The sequence below is a fragment of the Siphateles boraxobius genome, unplaced genomic scaffold, assembly GCF_051911475.1.
Source record: "Siphateles boraxobius isolate OS27281-9 unplaced genomic scaffold, OSU_SipBor_1 48, whole genome shotgun sequence".
In the NCBI taxonomy this organism is placed as follows: Eukaryota; Metazoa; Chordata; class Actinopteri; order Cypriniformes; family Leuciscidae; genus Siphateles; species Siphateles boraxobius.
Window position 1 is genome coordinate 8,733,959 of NW_027509119.1, and position 22,466 is coordinate 8,756,424.

General features: G+C 36.6%; 1 protein-coding gene across 6 annotated transcripts in view; it reads right to left on the minus strand.

The window, feature by feature from the left end:
- The window catches only part of kcnip4a (potassium voltage-gated channel interacting protein 4a), a 240,879-nt gene that overhangs the window by 66,918 nt on the left and 151,495 nt on the right, over positions 1 to 22,466 (minus strand). The window contains exon 1 of one of the 6 annotated variants that reach the window (XM_077201937.1): positions 1,742 to 1,884. The exons of the other annotated variants lie outside the window; for them this stretch is intronic. Within the exon in view, the coding sequence (XP_077058052.1) occupies positions 1,742 to 1,763 (22 nt within the window). The 5' untranslated portion in view covers positions 1,764 to 1,884. Of the gene's footprint in view, positions 1 to 1,741; positions 1,885 to 22,466 lie in introns of those variants that run through there. 6 annotated transcript variants of the gene reach the window in all.

Sequence of the window (22,466 nt, forward strand, 5' to 3'; positions counted from 1 at the left end):
GAGCCTTAAGTGGGGTCGATTTCTTATCTCTGTCAAGAATAGGATGTGCCTCAGATGTGAACGCTCTTTGTTCTTCGATTTCTGCTGGTTATGAAATCGATTTTGGCGCGAGATTACATATTTATTTTCACGGTCAAAGCCTCCCTGTCCTGTGGGGACTCTTATCAAGCCTGTCCAACGGTGGGTTATGTGAGGAAAGCCTGTCTGATTCACACAGTAACACAAACACTGCTCACAATTCAGCTTTTTAAAAATGTCCTTATTTAAAGTGTCAGAGGAGCGACGTAGCGACGGTGACCTGTAGCTAAAGACTCTGTCACACAAGTCCGTCACACATTCACATTCACATTTCACACATTCACATTTGTGATCATTGCTTGTAGATAACAAACATCATGTGCAGAAATACCTGCCTAAAGATAAGACAACGCCTTATGAATAATACAGGAGGAACTCAGACTCTGAAGTCACAGAGAGATATGAAAGTAGGACTGCATGATAATAAAATAAGATTTTAGATTTTTCTTTTTTGTGGGTGCAAACCATCCTTTTAGACTAGAGCAACTCAAACCTTTCTTTCAGTAACCATAGTGATAATCTATTTACAAATTATGGAAAGAAATTTATTTTAGGCCACTGTTTTTGACCCATTGAATATGACTTTTATGGCGGTTATTATTAATTAAAAATCAGTGCTGTCAAATTGATTAATCGCGTAAATTTACAAACCTTTATGTTTGACGCGATTGCCTAAACAGATTACACATATTTGAGGTCTAAATAACTACATTCTCACCTGAAAAAACTCTTAAAACTACATTTTTGTGACACAACAACAGTATTTGTAAAAAATATGGTGGATCTGCTTAACTGCCATGACAGTCGCTGCAAGCGGAGTGATAAAAACAGTGAAACGGTGAAGGTGGCGCTCACATATAGCTCCTAAAAACGCGTAGAAAACGCTAGGCGCACCGCGTTCTCCTTTTTCCAAAGCGCTAGGGCGGTTGCGCTCCGGATGTGTCTGTCGTTGCTAAGCGCAACCATCCCAGATAGCAAAAGTCTATTTGATGTGATCTTTACATCTGGAAGACGTATTTTTAAGAGTGTTTGCTCATCTACAATACATCTATAGGACGTTTCCTGTCAGATGTCAAATAGACGTTTAGAAGATGTCTTTAAGATGTAATGATTTAGAATGCATGTAAAACTGACATCTTCTAAGTGTCTATTTGATATCTGACAGGAAACTTCCTATAGACGTATTGCAGATGAGAAAACACTCTTAAAAATACATCTTCCAGATGTAAACATCACATCAAATAGACTTGTGCAATCTGGGATCAGCTGCGCTCTCCGTTACAGCAAGGAAAACGCTTGTGGCATTCTGTAAAGTTGAGATGTTTTTATTCCGATGCGGCGCGGACGCGTCGCACCGCGACCGTGTCACTTCCATTATGAGCGCGCATACTGCACGCCTACATATAAAATAACGAACTTGAACGCGCAAAAGACGCGGTATGTGAACAGGCGGGCCCTAAATATACTTAGAAAAGGGTTAGTTCCAGTCCTTCATTCTGATTGGTCAATAGCAGTGTTTTATTCTGCTTTACCCAATGGTTATATGCATCACACAACACCCCAAGCAACCACTCTTAGCAACGTAAACATTATGTTCTCATTAATATTGTTCATTGAAGCTTATAGAGTAGAGTATTGTGAGAGATGGAGTAAACGAGTGTACCTGCATTTACAGTATATAGCATTTTCCTTCAGGTCAGTCCTATTCGTAATAAAAAATCCATTGGAATGCAATACCTTGTCCTTTTACCATTTGGGGTTTTCCCATGCCCTGACACACTAGTCATTTGTTAGTTTCGTCTTGCTTATCAATGTTCACAATCACAAGTAGTTTCAGTCCTTTCAAAATAAAAGTCTTCTCTACTGACTGACTCACTCTCATAGAGACAGTCTTTGCCGCCATCTAAAGGCGAAATAATGTAACTTCTGTTGCTGTTCACGGTCAGGGACTATTTTTTCCAGTGGAAGGAAGACTTTTAGTGATTTTACTTAATTAAACTATATATATATTTTTGGCTTTAAAGGTGCAGTGTGTGATTTTTAGCGACATCTAGCGGTTCGGTTGCGAGTTGCACTAAGGGCTCAGCCCACTGCTCACCCTTCCCTTTCGAAGAAGCTACAGTGGCTGAAACTGGACAAACATATCATCGTCTGAGACAGCAGAGAATAGCCAGAGTAAGCCAAGAGTGTTTAACATTGTCACTGTTTCTGTACCACCGTCCATTATAAACCACCTAATGGATAAAGTTTACAAAGCCATAGTCAGATGAGGATCAAGGGTCTTAATATATAATATAATAATAGTAATCAGCTGATTGTCTCACAAACGTAACCAGCACATTTCCCCCCACATAGCAAACCCATAATACAGCAAGGGAGAAGAACCACATGAAACTATATGCAACTATATATTTTTTCTAACAGGGTAGTAAAAGTTTAGCTAGCTAAATATGAGCTGTTACTGTTGCTGAGTTGGTTAAAGCGTAAAGCCTTGTTTAAACTCGACGCGTCCGCATGAGCCCAAAGGTGCGTGCGGCAAAAATGGCATGATTGTAACAGCGCGCGCGCCTCCGCATCCCCTAGACACTATTCACTACACACAATAGGCTTTTTTTCTCTGATTTTGAAAACTCTTCGCAATCGACTTAAAATGCTTCCAAGATCGACTTGTCGACCGCGATCGATGGGTTGGTGATTCCTGTAACGTTGTTTTACGGTCAATGACAAGAGTACTAATCAGCTGTCTCACGAACGTAACCAGCACATTTATCCCCACATAGCAAAGCCATAACACAGCGAGGGAGAAGAACTAAGTTACATGAAACAATCCAACTACATATTTTACACCACTGACAAGGGAAAAGTCACTACTCACGGTGTTTATGGCTAGCTTCTTCTAGCTTTCTGCGGCTTCTCTTTCAAGGTAGTGACGAAACGCGCTCTGTAGCACTGTTTTTTCGCTGTCGGCTACGGTACAAACATGACGTCACAATATGTCGACCTTCATAGAAGGGGGTGCCCGCGGTTATCTAGATATAAATGTCTCATTCTAAGGTAATAAAAACATTACGGTTTATTGAGTAAGTTCTTTATACACCACTGAAAACATAGTTATGGATGTCATATTGCATTTCTGTTAATAGATACTCAAAATTTTTACACATTGCACCTTTAAAGGTACTCGAGGCTAGTGCTGCATCTTGAATAAGTCACGGCTAAAGGGGCTAAGTATGTATGTATATACAGATGTATATATACATATACATATATATATACACTCACCTAAACGATTATTAGGAACATCATACTAATACTGTGTTTGACCCCCTTTCGCCTTCAGAACTGCCTTAATTCTACGTGGCATTGATTCAACAAGGTGCTGATTCAACAAGCATTCCCATATTGATAGGATAGCATCTTGCAGTTGATGGAGATCATGATGATGCATTATCCTGCTGGAAGTAGCCATCAGAGGATGGGTAGATGGTGGCCATAAAGGGATGGACATGGTCAGAAACAATGCTCAGGTAGGCCGTGCCGTGGCATTTAAACGATACCCAATTGGCACTAAGGGGCCTAAAGTGTGCCAAGAAAACATCCCCCACACCATTACACTCATCAGACCAGGCAACATTTTTCCAGTTTCCAACTGTCCAATTTTGGTGAGCTCTTGCAAATTGTAGCCTCTTTTTCCTATTTGTAGTGGAGATGAGTGGTACCCGGTGGGGTCTTCTGCTGCTGTAGCCCATCCGCCTCAAGGTTGTGTGTGTTGTGGCTTCACAAATGCTTTGCTGAATACCTCGGTTGTAACGAGTGGTTATTTCAGTCAAAGTTGCTCTTCTATCAGCTTGAATCAGTCGGCCCATTCTCCTCTGACCTCTAGCATCAACAAGGCATTTTCGCCCAAAGGACTGCTGCATACTGGATGTTTTTCCCTTTTCACACCATTCTTTGTAAACCCTAGAAATGGTTGTGCGTGAAAATCCCTGTAACTGAGCAGATTGTGAAATACTCAGACCGGCCCGCCTGGCACCAACAACCATGCCACACTCAAAATTGCTTAAATCACCTTTCTTTCCCATTCTGACATTCAGTTTGGAGTTCAGGAGATTGTCTTGACCAGGACCACACCCCTAAATGCATTGAAGCAACTGCCATGTGATTGGTTGATTAGATAATTGCATTAATGAGAAATTGAACAGGTGTTCCTAATAATCCTTTAGGTGATTGTGTATATATATATATGTGTGTGTGTGTGTGTGTGTGTGTGTGTGTGTGTGTGTGTGTGTGTGTGTGTGTGTGTGTGTGTGTGTGTGTGTGTGTGTGTGTGTGTGTGTGTGTGTGTGAATATATAAAGGTGGTAAAAGTGTTTGAAACAGCCATGTTATGCCACAGCTAGGCTATAATTACATGCTTTATAGCAATATCCACTATAACACAGGAACCAATGTTTGTTTCCAATATGTAAAAAGCAGTAAAATTAGCCCATCATATCCAGTCCCCCACAGCACTGAGTGGGAAATGTAAGCAATTAAAGCTTGTGAAGCGTGGCTGCCCTGAGCAGTGCTAAATACACAATTGAGGGTGAAATAACAGTTTATGCTCACAGACCACAAAGCATGAGAAAAGTTGTCAGGTGTCTAGCTCTATACCTGCTATTCAAAGTGTTTATTACATTCACTGCAATATTTTTTAATGGTTCAAATTGAGGTTTAACTGAGCTTTAATTCAAGCAGGACACTGGAGGACCAAATACCAAGCTGCAGCCATGTTATCTGATGCAATGGAAATGATGCAATATTCAGTAAGATAAGCAATATTGCTAAAACTGATGTTTGATATGAGAGTCTGTGGCCTTTGTCCAGGAAAGCCGGCTAATGTGGTCAGAAATAATTTTATTGCTGGCAATATGCCGAGACAGACGGCTCACAACTGGCTCAAGGAACAAGACGTTTGTCTGGAAACACTGACCTGCACTTCCATCTAGGCTATCTGTCAAGAATAAAAGAACATGGCAGTTTACTTGCTTTCTACATTGTAGATTTACAGTGTAAAGGCCCTTGCACACTGAGCCCGAAATTCGCGTCCGAATTTTTCGCACGTTAAAAAATAAATACGACCTTACCTTATGTCAATCACGCTTGCACACTGCATCCGAAACTTTTGTCTGTCATAAAAAAATCGGGTTTGATTTTCTGCGTTTTTCGCATCCGTAGCAAGCAGTTTGAATGGTGTTTCGACAATTCAGAGCCACCAAATCACGAATACGGAAAAAACGGATATGAAAATTTCGGACTCAGTGTGCAAGGACCTAAAATCTGAAGGATTTTCTTAGAAGTCAGGAATTTTAAAAAATAATAAAAGGAGGACTTAAAAAAAGGACCTTTCAAGAATAGTCTAACATATTTCACTAAGCATATTAATATCAACAAATAAGAATGTCAACTTCTTTCCTTTTTGTTAATGTTATTTTTTGTTTATTTTACCAGAAAAGAAAGACTGCAAATATTAAATGTATTTCTGTCATTGGCATGGAAATGGATATGGCAATGTTAATGTATTTGGCTGAATAGATATGCTACGCTGCTGCTGCTGCACATACAGCATACATTAATTAACCCCTATAGCAGATCTATACAGGTGGAGCTGGGGAAGGTGGAGAGTTTGGGCAATAGCTGTGCTATGTAGATGACGATGTGATCGCTACCAATTGAGTTAAGGACCTATCAGCCAGCGCCATCTAGAGTTCCAAGACAGAACTTTGTATATATTTGCTAATAGGTCACTTTGCCAACTTTTAGGAAGAGATTTATTAAACAAAATATGTTCTGATTGGCACACAAATTACTTGTCACTGGAAACTTTTTCGTGTTGCACATGGTCAGGACGGTGCGTTTTTGACATTTCTAAGACAGGAACATTTGAAGAAAATTGCATGGCATTTCATTGTCATGCTGTCAGCACAGATATATGGGTAGCTTTTAAATGTCAAGAGGCATTTATGTTCCATCACCTGTAAAAAATAATTGGTCAAAAATACTCTGGACTGAAGATGAATGACCTATCAAATTACTAAAATTTTCTTCAAGCAGAATTAAACAACAACCTAGTGCAGGGCGGGATAAAAAAGGCATTCCTTTAGACAAAAGGATTGAAAAAGATTAACTAATAATAAAACTCAAACAAAGATTGAGAAGGATGATCAGTTTGACAGTTTTCTGGACGGAAATGCTGCCAGTTGGTAATGATTTATCAGTCAAAATGACAACAGATAATGATTGTGTGTTTTGTGGCTGCTGCTTCAGACTCTTCATCTGGAGCAACAAATCAAGTTTTACTTTTTAAATGTTTTCTCAATGTAACTATTCAGACAATTCTTTGACAATGTCGAAGCATGAGCCATGTGCTTAGTACACGGCTCGTACAAACAGTTACAGAAACTTTGCAAATCTTAAAGTCCCCCTGTAATCAATAATTTTATCCCTTAAAACTCATATTTGATCACCAAAATTACATATTAAAACGTTTTTTTTTTCTTGAAAAAAAAATTCTTCATGCCTTAAAACAGCTTGCATGTAACTCTACACCCTTGCCTCATTAAGCATACGCGGTTCTATAAATATGCAAATTAGCCCCGCCTCCACTCACTCAAACCAGCTCAGAGATCCACTCGTTGACGATCACACGTTGACCTGATTGGTAGTTTGTGACATCAGAAACACCAGCTTTGAGACTGTCTTTGGTTCACTGCAGTTTTAAAGAGAAAATACTGACTTATAAATGTGCACATGGTTTGTCTTGAAGCATATTAAAAACACCACATAGACATATAAACAACATTAAAAGCTTGATTTTCACCACAGGGGGACATTAAATAATAAGAAGATATAAAAACTAGGGCTGTCAGTTTAACCACAGGTTTAGGACAATTCATTTTTATTATTTAATAGAAAAGAACAGTCATCCAGGAAAGAGCTGAGGTTAAATGCATTGCATTAGTGACCACAGGAACGGAAACTAAATGTTTGTGCCGACAATTCAAGTGCATGGCAGCATTGTGACTCATGCTATTAATTGGCCAAATCAAAAACCGATTAAATTAGAACATGACTGATAAAAGCAAATTTCCATAGCTTTGCATTTAAAACTGCAATTATTCTCAATATTTGAAACTGCTTGAAACTATTTGAAAACTGCCTTCTGTTAACAGGATTATTTTTTCTCATTTCAGTTATCTCGCTTTCATTTGGTTTCAGTCACAGCGTCCAACCTGGACGGAAAAGCACACCTGCGACCATATTCTCTCGCTCTCTCTCTCTCTCTCACACACACACACACACACACACACACACACACACACACACACACACACACACACACACACACACACTTTATTATTGTGACACAATCTTTTTGAGTACAAAAGAATAGAATAGGATATAAAAGTTGTATGTACAAGTAGTTTGTTTTACTTTTTTTGCATTGTGGTTTAAAAACCGATTAGCTGCCTAATTTAAATCCTAGTCTGGAAGTTAAAACCAGGATCCTAAAATGCAATTTATTGCTGTGAAATTGTAGTTTATGCTAACAAATTACATATGCCAAGACATCATCTTCTACCTATTTTCCTTAATGCATGTATTATTTCAGGCTTTATTGAGAAATATAGTGAAATAATATTAGAAATGAATAGGAAAATAGATGAGGAGTGACTGCCATGATGATAATCTTACAATGCATTAAATCAATATTTTAACAAAACTTATATTGCCACCAAGTGGCAGAAATGAATTACTGCAAGACCATTCATAAACAAATCTCGATCCAAAACAAATGTTCAAACAAGTCTCCTAAACAACAACAGTTGCACTGTATTATCTATAACTATATAAAAAAAATGTGTGCAGATAAAATATCTGATAATATTATCTTAATTTTCATTCGCAAACATAGCAGATCAGCCATAGCCAAAACAATATACTTCTGAAAGCATAAAGTACAGTACACACAGACGGACAGCAGATGGCCATGAGAGCGCTGGTCTTGGGCCTGACGGGTGACTGACAGGTGACAGTGTGAAACCAAATGCTCACACACTAAGACCCTTCTCAATACTCTCCTCCATGAATCCTTCACTTCACTACCATGAACTGACTTAATTGATCCTCCCTATTGAAAGAGTGTCCCTGTTTTCAGTGATCAAGATTTGAGTGATGGCTGTAAATACACATGTTTTTCCTTACTTTACCTTACCTCTGGGAAAAGGGACACTTTAGCATAATTTTAAAATTAGTACTTACTACTGAAATAATACTTTAAAAGAACTTAAGTGTGAACTGACTGATGTTTTTGGGCATGAAATTGCATGTTAATTGAAACTACATGAAGATGTTTTATAGTTTAAATTAATATTATGCAATTAGCTGAAGTTTAGAGTGCTTATTTTGACCCACTTAAGTAGGACTTAAGTACATCTTTATATTTAATTTCCTATTTACTTTTATTGTCTTTGAAATATGGTTAAATTGTACTGTCGAATGTACTGACAAGCGTTTATGGTAATCGAAAATATACTTTAAAGTCATTTCTGTTGAAACTTGTGTGTCAATTACACATTTGCAATAGTCAACACATGAAAATATGTGTACAGTACTTCTTCAAAGCACGGAAAGCGATTGTTGAAACTGATTTAAAATGTGCTTTGAAGTAAAACTTTTAATTTGACATCAGTACAAGCACTCAAGTGTGTTTAAGTACACTTAAGTGGCCTTTAAACTTGCAAGTGCAGTTAAAAAAAAAAATGAGAGTCTGTTCAATTTACTGCATGCACAATGGGAGTTCACTTTCTACTTCAATCTGCTGCAATCCCACAAGTGAATCTAGCTTCTGTTTCCTCTGTTTAAGATCCTGTCAGAGCAGTCATCTCTACTCTCATGTCATCTGATATCATGCCTGTGTCATTTGGTGGCACACTGCCTTCACTCACTGTCACTCCAGCAGAGACGAGGTGACTTGGGTGAAAGAAGCCATTTGCATCTGATTGTGCAAAGTATCTATTTTTAACAACACAAGATTCAGAGTCAGATGAACTAAATGTGAACAGATGAACAGATGAACTTCAGACATACTGTCTATAAGTAACTTTGCAAGTACATGTCAACTTATTCTACTAACCCTAATCCTACCCTTAACAGTCTACTAATACTCAACTAATACTCTAATGAGAGTTAGTTGTAGGTGCAACGTTTCGTCGACAGAATTTCTAAAGGGGACCGTCAAAATAAAGTGTAGTGCAGCCTAAAATCTCTTGGCCAGTTAAAGACAGCCACAACTGTGTCCAAAACACCGTCTCTTAAAGCGACAGCTTGTCCACGTATACAGCCTGAAAGATTTGGTCTTTATTTAGTCACCCTCATGTCAATTTTAGCTCTCTCATGGACCATAAATGGACAGAAAATAACAAAATGTAAGTTATTCAATGATAATCTTTCCTTACAGTGAACTATTAAACACCGAGAGTCATTGAGTTGAATCGATTCAGTCTGATTTGCAAACTGGATAACTTGATTCACTGAGAAGATCTGACTCTGCGTTCACTAGTCAGACATTGTCATTTCTCTCAATTACTGCTATTAATGTAAGAGTGAGTTTGGGCAGATTAATTTTTTTGTTTTGAATAACAACAAAGTTATGATCTGTTCATTTTAGAAGACTTGGACTACTTTTCTGGAGCTTTTATGTATGTTTTGTTTTTGAGTTAAAAGTTGTATTCTTTTTTTCTGCAAAAGATGCAAACATATACATATATATGTAGAATACATGTATACTGTAAAAACTATATGATCAATAAGTTATGCCAATATAACACAACATTACGTAGCTTTAACTCATCAAAATAAGTAATTTTTAACATTTTTACAAGTTATACAAGATTCAACTCATTTTTGTTGTAATTTGTCTAAATGTAATTTAGATTGAAATGACTTAAACAGTTAATTGTACTTAAACTTTTTTCAGTGATATATATATATATATATATATATGTCCACGTATATACACGTAATTCCTATCTCAAATATATATATACTGTATATATATATATATATCGTCATACCAATGCAGTTATATATATATATATATATATATATATATATATAAACTGCATTGGTCAGGGTCATGTGACAAAATGGTGTTCACAGTGATCTGATCTAAAATAAATAAAACATAATAAATCCAATCTTTACAAACACCATGCAACCAAACACCACGGCTTTGAGAGGAAGAGGAAATGTGATTTTAACATTGTAATAACTATTAATGACAAATCAGCGGAAACGCCAGTGGCTTTGGCAGCCTAATGCATTCGGCTTGGGAAATCTGCCATCATTACATTCATTTGAATAATACACTGCAACTGCAACCGTTCAATTAGCTTGATCTACACTCTACAGACTATAAATCAAAGTATTAATGCATAATTTTAGCATAAGCAGCCATTGTTCAAACTGTTTCAACATACTTTTTAAACTGATTATTAGTGATGTGATGTCATTTGATTTATAATGTCTGGTGTGTGTATGACATTAAACTTTATCTTACAAATATAGAGATTTTAAAAAAAATCTCTCTATAGGGAGTGATTAAACTTCTTTGAAGTATATTTGTCATCTATTATGAAGCCATTTTTCTATCAAACCACTCATAATGAGACACAATAACTGATATGCACATTAATAATAGAGGTGATGAGAAACAAACCATGTGCTCTGAGTCTGCAGCATCTCCTAGAACAACTTAATAAACCATGCTACAAGCTCAGAGCAAAGACAGACATCGAGTTAACAGACTGATCTAATATTCTGTTTGAAAACAATTTATGGAAGAAACAAACTCAATCAAACAAAAAGTGATACTGCACCCAAATGCAGGTTACAAATGCGCCCAGCCACAGTTCATGACAAAGAGCTAGAGTCAGGTGCCATATTGAATTTTTTATTCGGAAAGACATTTCATCAGCTGAAAAATCGAATTGTTAAACAACAGTACAATCCATTGAAGGGTCTGTTTTCTATTCATCACAGCCCTGTTTTCATTCCTGTCAAAAATTGAATCTAGCACTTCCCTAAGGTCTATAATGACAATCTATGCCAAAATAACACACTGCTCACCTGTGAAAAGGAAAGTAGAGAGTCTGTAGTCTCAGCAGACTTTTAAAATGACAAAGAACAAGCTGCCTTTTAGTTTGGTAGGATTTTGCTGAACATGAATATTATACTTACAACAGGGTTTTTTCAACAGTTTTTTCACTATCCCATTAATAATTTGATTAAAATTCAGTAAACTTATAACAATTCTCAAATTAAAAATAAATAAATACATCTTACATTATCAATGAGATAAATTATGCATCATTTATCTAAAAGACTAACTTGACACTTCACACATCTTACCCTTATGAAAAAGCGGACTTAATTATTAAATATGATCTTTTGTATTTAAGTGTATACACTAATGTACTTTAAATCTTAAAATATCTTAATATTAATTAAATAAAAGTCCACTTAAGTGTTCTTAAAGTGTACACGTTCATGTTTGTTTCTTAACACACTTAAGTACACATTTAAAAAGTGCTCTTTGTAATCATTTTAAATCAATAGTTGTACTGTAAACTACATTTTGAGTTTACATTTAAGTATATTTCAGTTAACATAAATGCGTGTCAGTACATTGATTCAACAGTATAGTTTAACTATATTTCAGTCAATAGAAGTAATTCTGAAATTACATATAAATGCTAATTCCTACTCAAGTTCAGCCAATTGTATTTTCGGCTAAATATATTTTCATTTATTTGCAATTAAATATCTAAAAACATTACATTCAGTTCACACTCAAGTATATTCTTTTAAAGTATACTATTTCCATAATAACTGTACTTTTTCACAAGGGTAAACTTTGTCACACAAACTCACAGGAGCGCCAAATAGTAATTTTAGGTTACATTTTATTTTACAGTGTCATCGTTACATATGTTACATGTATAATATTATACATGTGTAAGTACTTAAATGTATAATGCCAGTGCAACAAAGACACCCTAAAATAAAAAGGTTAAACTTTATTTTAAGGTGTCCTTGTTACAGTATAATTGAGTACTGAGTTGACTGTACTAACTATAGGGTTATGATTAGGTTTAGGGTAAGTTGCATGTAATTATGGATAATGTATAGTAATTACTATTAAGACTATTTAACATGTTCAACAATATCAAATAAAGTGTAACCTAATTTTATTTAATTGCAGGCTAGCGAATGAATGAATGAATGAATGAATGAATGAATGAAAACCATATGGACAAAAATGCAGGATAATTAGAATCCTGCAAGTTTCTATTCTGAACTTACATTCAGAGTGCAAATTCAAGAGAACCAATAAGCACCAGATACATAAAACTGAACATATGTTTCAGAAACTACTAATGATTCAGACCTTACAAACTACATGTAATGTGAAAATTCTTCGAGAGAGAAAATAAAGCATAAAGAAAGCTTCTTTGTGCTTACCATCATAGCTGGCTTCTAAAAGTCCAAACTTCTCCAGAACCTTAACAAAGACAACAATCACAACCAGGACCGCAATCATCTCTAGCCCCTCCAAGTTCATCATGCTGACTGGGTCAGGTCATGTTCTGACCGCTGCACTGGACAGAGAGATCTGCCTTTAACATCATTCAAAGTGTCTGCATCTTCTAACTGAGAACAGATGAGAGGAGAGCATAGGGGGCGGAGAGACAAATTAAAGACAGAGGGGGGAAACCGAGCAGAAGGAGGGACCACGAGGGGAATAAATGAATGATGGCAATAAAAGAAAACGTGTCTGGGGTGACATTGAGGAAGATCTGGAGAGAAGCAAAGCCTGATCTTAAGCCCTAAATGCAGGTGAAATCCACAGCAGATCTCTCTGAAACATCACTCCACAGTTATCTTCCTCCTACAGACAGACACTGTGCTGATAACACCTGACGCGCATGTAGAGAACTGTCATAGCCGGGCCAGTGAAACTAATCTTCACACAAAAACAGCATGGTTCCGTCAGAGGCAACACCTCCAGGCTCTGCCACGGAGACCATATGTTGTCAAGGAAACTGTTTTTTTAATATCAAATCATGAAGAACAAACCCAAAAGGACACAATGACTGTATTGCTGGCAAAAAAAAAGCTAGTGTGTGCGGAAAGTATTGTGCGCCGTTGTGCGCATCAAAACCTTGTAAAATCCAACCCGATCTCACCAGAAAACGGAACTATGAGTGTTACTAGTTGCTTGTGTTACATTGTGTTGCTCATTAAAAAGTAACTAATTGTGTTAGTTACTTTTTATGGAAAGTACTGCATTGTTACTTTTGCGTTACTTTTTCTCACCTGGGCTGAGCTTGATTGCTTTTTTCATCTATTGTTGGCAAATGGTAAGGTTCTCTCAGTGAAAAAATAAGCCTCATCATGAAGGAAATGTAAATTCACTCCTGTACAGTAGAGGGCGCAGCTCAAACAAACCTTTCAGTTGGGCTGCCATTCCAAGGCATTCTCATCCTTTGGCGTCATATAGGTGACGCCAAATGACATTTCGTCGAAATCTTACGCACATGGCATCCTTTAGCGTCAATATAACACGCACTGTTATGGGTAGGTTTAGGTCTGGGGTAGGGTACGGTTATGACGCCTTGGGATCCGCGTCTCATATTCACGCTAAAGGATGCCATGTGCGTTGGAATTAGACGAGCGTCACCTGTATGACGCCTTGGGTTCTGCGTCTCATATTGATGCTAAAGGATGCCATGTGCGTAAGATTTCAACGAAATGTCCAAAGCGTCACATGTATGACGCCAAAGGATGAGAACGGCCTGGCCATTCTGAATCACAGAAGAATAGAAATAAAACTTAAAAACGAAAAAACACAAATATTATGTTTATATAAAGTCCTTTTTGCTTATTAGTATGTTTGAATTGTATCATCGAAGGTCAACAGCAAAGACATTGGTTAAGAAGGTAAGATTAAATACATAAGGCAAATTTGAACCAAACCATCCGATCGTATGAAAATGAACAAATAAGATTGTACAGATTAGTACAAATTGTACTAATTAACAACATTAGCCAACAACTGGTCAAAACGGAAAATAGTTACGAATTGCCATTGCCAATTGCCAGTGTTGGTAAATTACAATTAAATTCAGGAAATTAAATTTAGACACGGAGCTTCATATTTTAATTTAAAGAGGTAGAATTTAAATGGAAATAAATCCTAATAATTTCATATTAGAGCTGTTCTTTTTAATAATACATGTTAGTTAGTATTAATTAATATTAAAACTGTTATGGTACATGTTCTGTGACATTTGAAATTCTTTTAAATGCAGTTGCAATAAATCTCTTTTTCCTGCCACTACTCCAATTAATTTCCCAACAAATGAACTGAAAGCCAACCGATTCTTAAATTATGAATTTTGTCAAAAAACATTGTTATGCAAAGCTTTATACGGCATGTTTTTTTAGTGTCATTCATCATTCATCAAGCTGATTAGTGCGGAGATGTCAGTCATCAGATTACAATACGGCCTTTTCAAAACTACAAAACGTTTCTATTGTTTAGGTGTTGCTTTCTAACTTTACAGGTATCCCCTTATCCAAATGAATTATTTGAGCCACTGGCTCTAGTGGGTAAGTGATTGTTGTGAAAGGCTTCTTTTTTCTTCTTTAGAATGGTCCTAATCAAATTATCGGGGAGGATTTGATTAAAACAAGAGGCCTTTTGATTCGCCTGCTAATGAAGGTGTATTGTTTCTATTAAATCAGGCTTGCCGGCTAGCACATAATTGCCAGAAATGGCAAGGTCACAATGTCCATAAACTGTGATTTATTCATCTTTTTTCTTTTGCACATCACTTCCTGAACAAAAGGCTGGTAACATAGACCAGAACTTTAAAGGGCTGAAATACCGGAACCGTCTAATTTTAAGAACACAAGGAGAACCTTTACAAGTGAGAACCCGGAATACGTGCCAGATAGAAGATTGCGTTTATAGGAGAGAATGATGGAATTACCTAGATTTGGTATCTCTGAACCCAACGCATCAAAGGGTCATTTTAAAGTCACGACTTAATGCGGTTCACATTCCTGTGCTCACAGATCTCCAACCGCATTGAAACTCGAAAGTTTAAGTTGAAGGACTAAAATTACTAAAAAAGAAATAGAAATATAAAACAATAAATACTAAAACTTATAACCAGTGTTGGGGGTAACTCATAACAAATAACTCAAGTTACGTAATCAGAATACTTTAAGTAGCTAGTAAAGAAACGCATTACTTTTAAAATTTACAACAAAACATCCGAGTTACTTTCAAATAAGTAACGCAAGTTACTTTGTTTTCACATTTATTGACTGACAGCTCTCCTGTCCTCATGTTGAGAGAAGGCGTGGTTTAAATCTTCCTCAAATTGCATTAAAAAAAACATGTTTATTTCAGGTTGGCCCACCCAATGCGCACGTGCAGTCATAAGCGCGAGTCGCAGGTTTCACCCCATGAAATCAAAATTGATTTTTTTGGGGGGCTTTTATCATGGATATGTTAGCCTACAAAAAAAAATATTTAAGCTATAGTGTGCTCTGAAATTGTAATGCTTCTAAATGCGAATTTGGTCATTGTTTTAGTCTGTCACTTAATTCCGCCAACATGGATCAAGGATTTTGATGACATCACTCTGCACTTCAGCTTCTCATCAGATTTTCTGTCCAATCAAATGCTTGAATCGATGCAGACCAGAAAATGTAACGGACCCATTTCAATTCTTCACAGAATATTATATTTTAAAACGTTATGGAGGAGATTAGGAGGAGAAACTGTTAGAGATTAGGAGGAAACTGAGGTTTTACCGAGCTCAACAGCACTGGCTGAGCTGTGATAAACTAAGCGCTATTGGCTATTTTAAAAAGGGAGAAGAGCTGTTTGATATGTCCCGCCTTGTCCTCCTGTTTCAATGGAAATTTCATCAGTACACTGAATAATGCTGCGTTTTGTCAAGACACTTCAGTGGGCCCTGAATTGCAACTATATGGACGCAATGATTTTACCAACTGCTGACTGGCTCTTTTATTTAGAAGGTGGGACTTATTCCGCCATATTGCATGTTGCAGTTTCCTCATTCAGAGTAATGGGTGAACCGTCTTTGTATAGTCTTTGGTTAGAGTCACTTACAATATGCATTTATGTTTTTACTCCACACACTTCAGCTGTTTTTTTTCTTGTTTTTTTTTCAAATAACTTTCTTTTGTGATCTGACGTGGTTTTAGGGTTGCCAGGTTTTGCGTAACAAAACAAGTCCAATTGCTATTCATAACCAGCACAATCACATTTAGGAAAAGGGTACAAATTGTGTTCCGGGGATTAAAAAGAATAGGTTGAAGAAGAAGGTTGTTGGTTCAACCCAAGGACTGAAAAAACAACCCGCGGCAACATTTTAAAAGTAGCCCAATTCCATGGGAAAAGCGCGGACTTGGCAACATTGTGTGGCTTCCTATCACAGAACGACTCTGAAAATATATTATTTTATAGTATTCTATACAGTGGTAAAGCCTATGTCGATTAGCATTGCATTATAAATAGACTTTATTCTTATAAAAATACCAGAGATGCCTTGATCACATTAAACCATTTTATAGCAATCATATGTTTATTGTCTTCATAGCATTGCATTATAAATATACTTTATTCTTATAAAAATACCGGAGATGTCTTGAACACATTCAACCATTTTATAGCAATCGTATGTTTATTGTCTTCATGTTTCATTGGTCAAAACGTTTCTATCTGCCTTTTATTCAGCTTCTGCTAGAGCGATATCTGGATGACTTTGTCCATATAAGGGATTTCCTGAAACGTCATAATTTTTATGAGTCTCACTTGTTAACTTTCTGTGCGAGGGCGTCCTCTGGCTTCCAGTATGAATGCAACAAATATTACATTACATGTGTGTACTCAATAACGCCCACATCACCTTTTCTGGGGGTAAAAATAGGAAAAAAATACTTATCTCTAAACAAATTTAGATATATGTGAATTTAGACATGCACATCCATAAGTTCCCCCCAGTAGAGATTCGCGGTTGGCGGTTATAGCCGCGGACTCCGCAGATAAACCGCGGATCGGGGGATGACGTGACCAATTTTTTTTTTAAATTAAATTCGGCGGGTGGTTTCTAGTCTCGCGGCTGTCATCAGCAGCGCCTTGTATCAGCGGATGGCGGGGGGTAAATTGGTCAAAAATGTTGGTGCGGATGGATGGCGGACGGATGATGAGTTTTGTGATGCGGTTGCGGATGAAATAATAGCCCATCCGCGCATCTCTACCCCCCAGTGTAGGCTACTAGAGAAGTGCACCGGAGTTATTATTTATTATTTCCAATGAATCACTCGAACCTTTTTCACAAGTCAAAAAGGCACAATAAATACGAAACATTTTTCACTCATATATTAATTTCCAGTAGCCTATAGCCAATCATGTACAGCGAATGGCACAAGCTGAGACTAAAGATTAGCACGACCAGATTCTGATTGCTCCACAAGCAATGCATTTAATTATTTCTCCTATTGTGCTCAAGCACGTTACATCATGTGCATACTGGGTATCCATTCATGAAAGAACACATACAGTGCCATTTGATCTTATTTAGACGGCTTTCTGAGGTCATGAAATGCGCATCTACAAATCAAGTTATTCCAAAGTCTGGTATCCATAGAAACACAGAAAACAAAAGGATCCATACACAAGTACGGAGATGGGGGTGTCTTCATACACACAATAGGCTCATGTGTGAATCCTTCATTCACACTCCCCTTTCACTACACAGGTGAGAAAGAAAGAAACCGATAACACACACACAGGCTTTCTTGTCTGAATGATTACTTTAGCGAGCTGCACAAAGGCTGCCATCGGTGCCCTGAGCTATATTTAGAGGGAGCTCAGCTGCTACAAATAAAATGGTAACAGATAGGACCCTAATGGCAGCGGCCGCAAGCACACTACACAGAGGTCATTGCTATGAACAGCACATGATTACATTTATTTTTTCCATCATGAAAAATGCAAGGCTGAAGATTGACAAATGGATGTAAACGCCATCAGAAGCACGCTAAGTGAATAACACGTTTAGCCTGAATCTGGATTGGCAGAATCATTTAATATAGACATTATTCACTCAGCACACACTTTAACAGGAGATTGTTTGACCAGAATATGGAGGCGAAACGTCAAGTTCACCTTTTTAACTCAAATATTTCTTTTGCAATTATGACAAATGTGCTTGTTTTCAAACGCTTTTCCATTAACAAAAAGGGGAAGTATATAGCCTACTATTAACAACGATTCAGTTTTTGATTCCAGACGTTTCAATAACTATATCGCATGTTTTTCAGCAAGAAACATCAGTTATTGAGAAGGAAGAGGGAAAGTGTTTCAGTTTAAATGTGATTTTATGTGTTTAGCGTCCTAATTGTGAGGGTTTTTTTCCCTTCAAAAAGGTACTGTATACTGTATCTCTCTCTCTCTCTCTCTCTCTCAAATATATAAACGGTACTGTTCTCTCTCTCTCTCTCTCTCTCTCTCTCTCTCTCTCTCTCTCTCAATATATATATATATATATATATATATATATATATTTATATGAAATATATATGAGGGAAAAAATCTGTGAACCACACACATACATATATACACACACACACACACACACACACACACACACACACACACACACACATTCTGGAAACATTTTGGGAAATGAAAAAATTAAATTTGTGTGAAGCCACTATTTATTTGTCAGGCATACTCAAAAAGAAATACTCAGAGGAAAAAAAATGATTTATTCTTGCTCTGTGGTCCCTAATCAGCTTAGCAATGGATTCTTAACACTTTATGAATGTGCCAGCAACCAGAAAGTCTGCTGGCTGTAGAAAGTAATGAATATCTTAGATAATATTCTAGAGACCAAGAGTCATATAACAACTTACAATAATACAGTTGTTTTACCTTTTATTGGAATTCAGTACTTGGAAATGTGACAAATCCAGTACTTGGAAATGTGTTAAAACGATATAACGAATAACGACACACATATGAATAAAGATGAATGAAAGGTGAGCTTAAACAGTTAAATACATATGAGCTGTATATTGAGCATCACAGTTCTTGAATTGATTCAGATTTGGTGCGACAGGACTTTGCTGCCCCCGAGTGACAGATACAGGGAAGAGCCAGACCATTTGATAATATAAATCATTTTAGATAACACAGCACACAATCAGTCATTGAGAAACCTTCAGCTCTGTAAAGATTACATAGGGAGAAGACCCTAAAAACAGCTTTACTTGAGCATTTCTGCTGTTGGTTAAGAAAGGTTTCCAAGCATTTAGTGGTGTAAAAAGGTCTTAATCCTGCACACAAACAACAACCAGTGCAAAGTCACAGCTGTGATGTGGTCTAGTTGCAGTGTTTGCAAGCTGCTGTCTCTGTCCATTTTTAGAAAGAATGTACTGATCCAGGGCTTATTTAAACCCAGATACAAGCATCAGTTTAGAACATTCTGCAACCACCAGACCAGTTTTATGTGTCTGTATATTGTTACAAGAGCAAACCGAAGTCTTGGTGTAGTAGGCTATTAAAACAAAAGTACAATTCTTTGTCGAACAAAACTCTATAAACCAACTAGCTACAGTTTTTTTTTTTTTTCCTCCAAAGCTTCAACATCTAAGCATGGAAGCATAACTTGACTCTGGTGCGCACTTTAGGAAGTAAAGTAACCTGTGCATGTATTTTAACCGATGACGACGTCGTTAGTTAGAGAGAGAGAGAGAGAGAGAGAGAGAGAGAGAGAGAGAGAGAGAGAGAGAGAGAGAGAGAGAGAGAGAGAGAGAGAGAGAGCGTGCAATGTAAGCACGCATAGTGAGTGCGCAATCAGAGTGGCAAATTAATGGCCGTGTCCCAATTCAAAGGCTGCATCCTTCGAAGGCCGTGAATTGTTAAATGGGACTGTCAGTGTCTAGCCTACGAAGGAGTTCGATTTTATTATTGACTGTTTACTTGTCTTTTTTTGTAAATTTAGTTTAAAGTTTCAAATCACTGTGCTCTGTGTAAGCTATTGCTACAAAATTACCCAAATTAAATATGTAAAAGATAATTATGAAATCATAATAATATCTGCTTGGTAGTAGCCCATATATGGTAGTTTTCCCTGTGGTATAAAAAATGGTATCAACTATATATAATTTTAAAATGTTTGCGATATTAACATAAGTACATATGTAAATGCTTAGCCACTTGCTTGAGCAAATCTACAGTATATAGAAGTAATACAATGAATAATATGTTTTTTATGTATTTATTGAGTTTAAACGTGAATACTTCTGTGAAAGAGTGTAGACCTATAATTAGTGTTTACAAATAGAATCGCAATGCTGACAATCCTTTTTTTATATTTATTTTTTTATAAAAGATTCTGATAATAAAAATTGGGAATTCAGACATATACTCGTTTTGTCACATACTGTTTTTCGCCCACTATATAGTGGAGAAATATGCTATTTCGGATGCAGCCCATCTGTTTCATTTCACGGGGAAACGAAGGACGCATTTGGAGGCAGCATAAGGAGCCTTCAATTTGGGACAGCCTTCGTCACGCCACGGTGACACAATAAGCCTTCGAATGCACCCTTCAAAGTATGCAGCGTCTGAATTGGGACGCAGCAAATGGCTCGAAATCAAAAGTTTGCAAGCAGCAGAAATCCACCTTCACGTGATGCACATACAGTAAAACCAAGTGTCGCTCACTCTGCTGAGTATAATAGCACCAAATTAATAAAAGACAGAATATATTGACCTGCATCCTGTTCTGTATCATGCACTGTGCACGTTTGTGATGATGTAATATGAGTACACATGCCCCAGGGTTCGATAGAATCAAGTTTGAGTGTGAAACCAGACCACCGTGAACAATCGCGCTTGGACTCGGACCGCTGCAAACGTGCCCAGTGTGAAAGCCCCCTCAAGTCCCTCTATATGTACATGATCGGACGCTTAAGCGAGATTACAGTCGTTAATCCAGAGCCAAACATATCATTAAAAGCCCTCTATCTGAACTCTATGAATAGCCATGATTCATTCTAAAACAAAATACATTTGAAAGTCACATGGGAAAGACAAGATTGAATTAACACAGGCTTTCAACCAAAGCACTCAAAGGGCTTTTGTCTGTAAGTACAACCCAATTTAAATGCTAATTTAATCACTTTTCTAGACCACAACATTCTTAATCCACTTCATTAACATATATACATGGGGTACGGTTGAGATAAATTAAATCAATACCTTCAGAGTTATGCAAGCTAGAAAAAAATACTGTTAGAAGGTAAAGGGATCATGACAATGAAACCGGGAACCATTTAAAAAAATACCAGAATAGAATGATTTTCATGATAGTTGGTTCCGTTAATGGCGCTCGAATGTGCAGTTTTCCACCGATGCATGAAACATAAAATAACAGCAATCTGAAAGTGTTCACTACGGCTACATATAATCATCAATAAAGTGCCACTACTGAAGTCTGATTCTAAAGCTAATGAATCTTATGAGCCTGTTCTTTTAGTGAATCAAAAAAATATAGCTCAATGTCTGATACCAAACATTTTATTTATTTATTTATTTATTTATTTATTTATATTTAACTGATGCTGTGTTACAGCATATTGTTCTTAAAGTAAAGTAATGAATGCAATGTGTTGGTATTGGTAATTAAAGTAGCAGTAAGCGATTTCTGAGAAACACTGTTGAAAGTGGATCAGACCGAGCGCCAAAACACACTTGTAGCCAATCAGCAGTAAGAGTTGCACTCATTAGAGTTCCTGTTCCTGTCTTGCATAGAGTGGAGTCCTTTTGTGTAGGGGCGCGTTAGTTTTGATGATCTCAAATATCAACAAAAATATTAAATAAATAAGATAAATAAAATAAAAAATTTAAAAAAATAAAAAAATATATAAAATAAAAAGAGCTATATAGAAATATATATATATATAAAAAAATCAAAAGCACAAAACAAAATGACTAAAACTAGATTGAACACTATATATAGAAAATACAAAAATATACAAATATATATATATATATATATATATATATATATATATATATATTTTTTTTTTTTTTTTTTATAGTGTTATTGAAATTATATTTCTTTTTCAAATTCAAAAGAATTGTTCATGGAGCCAGAATGATTAAGAAAAATCATAATAGTTAAATTCATTACCCATGTATGAAAAAAAGGTAAAATATGCCATAGTAAAACT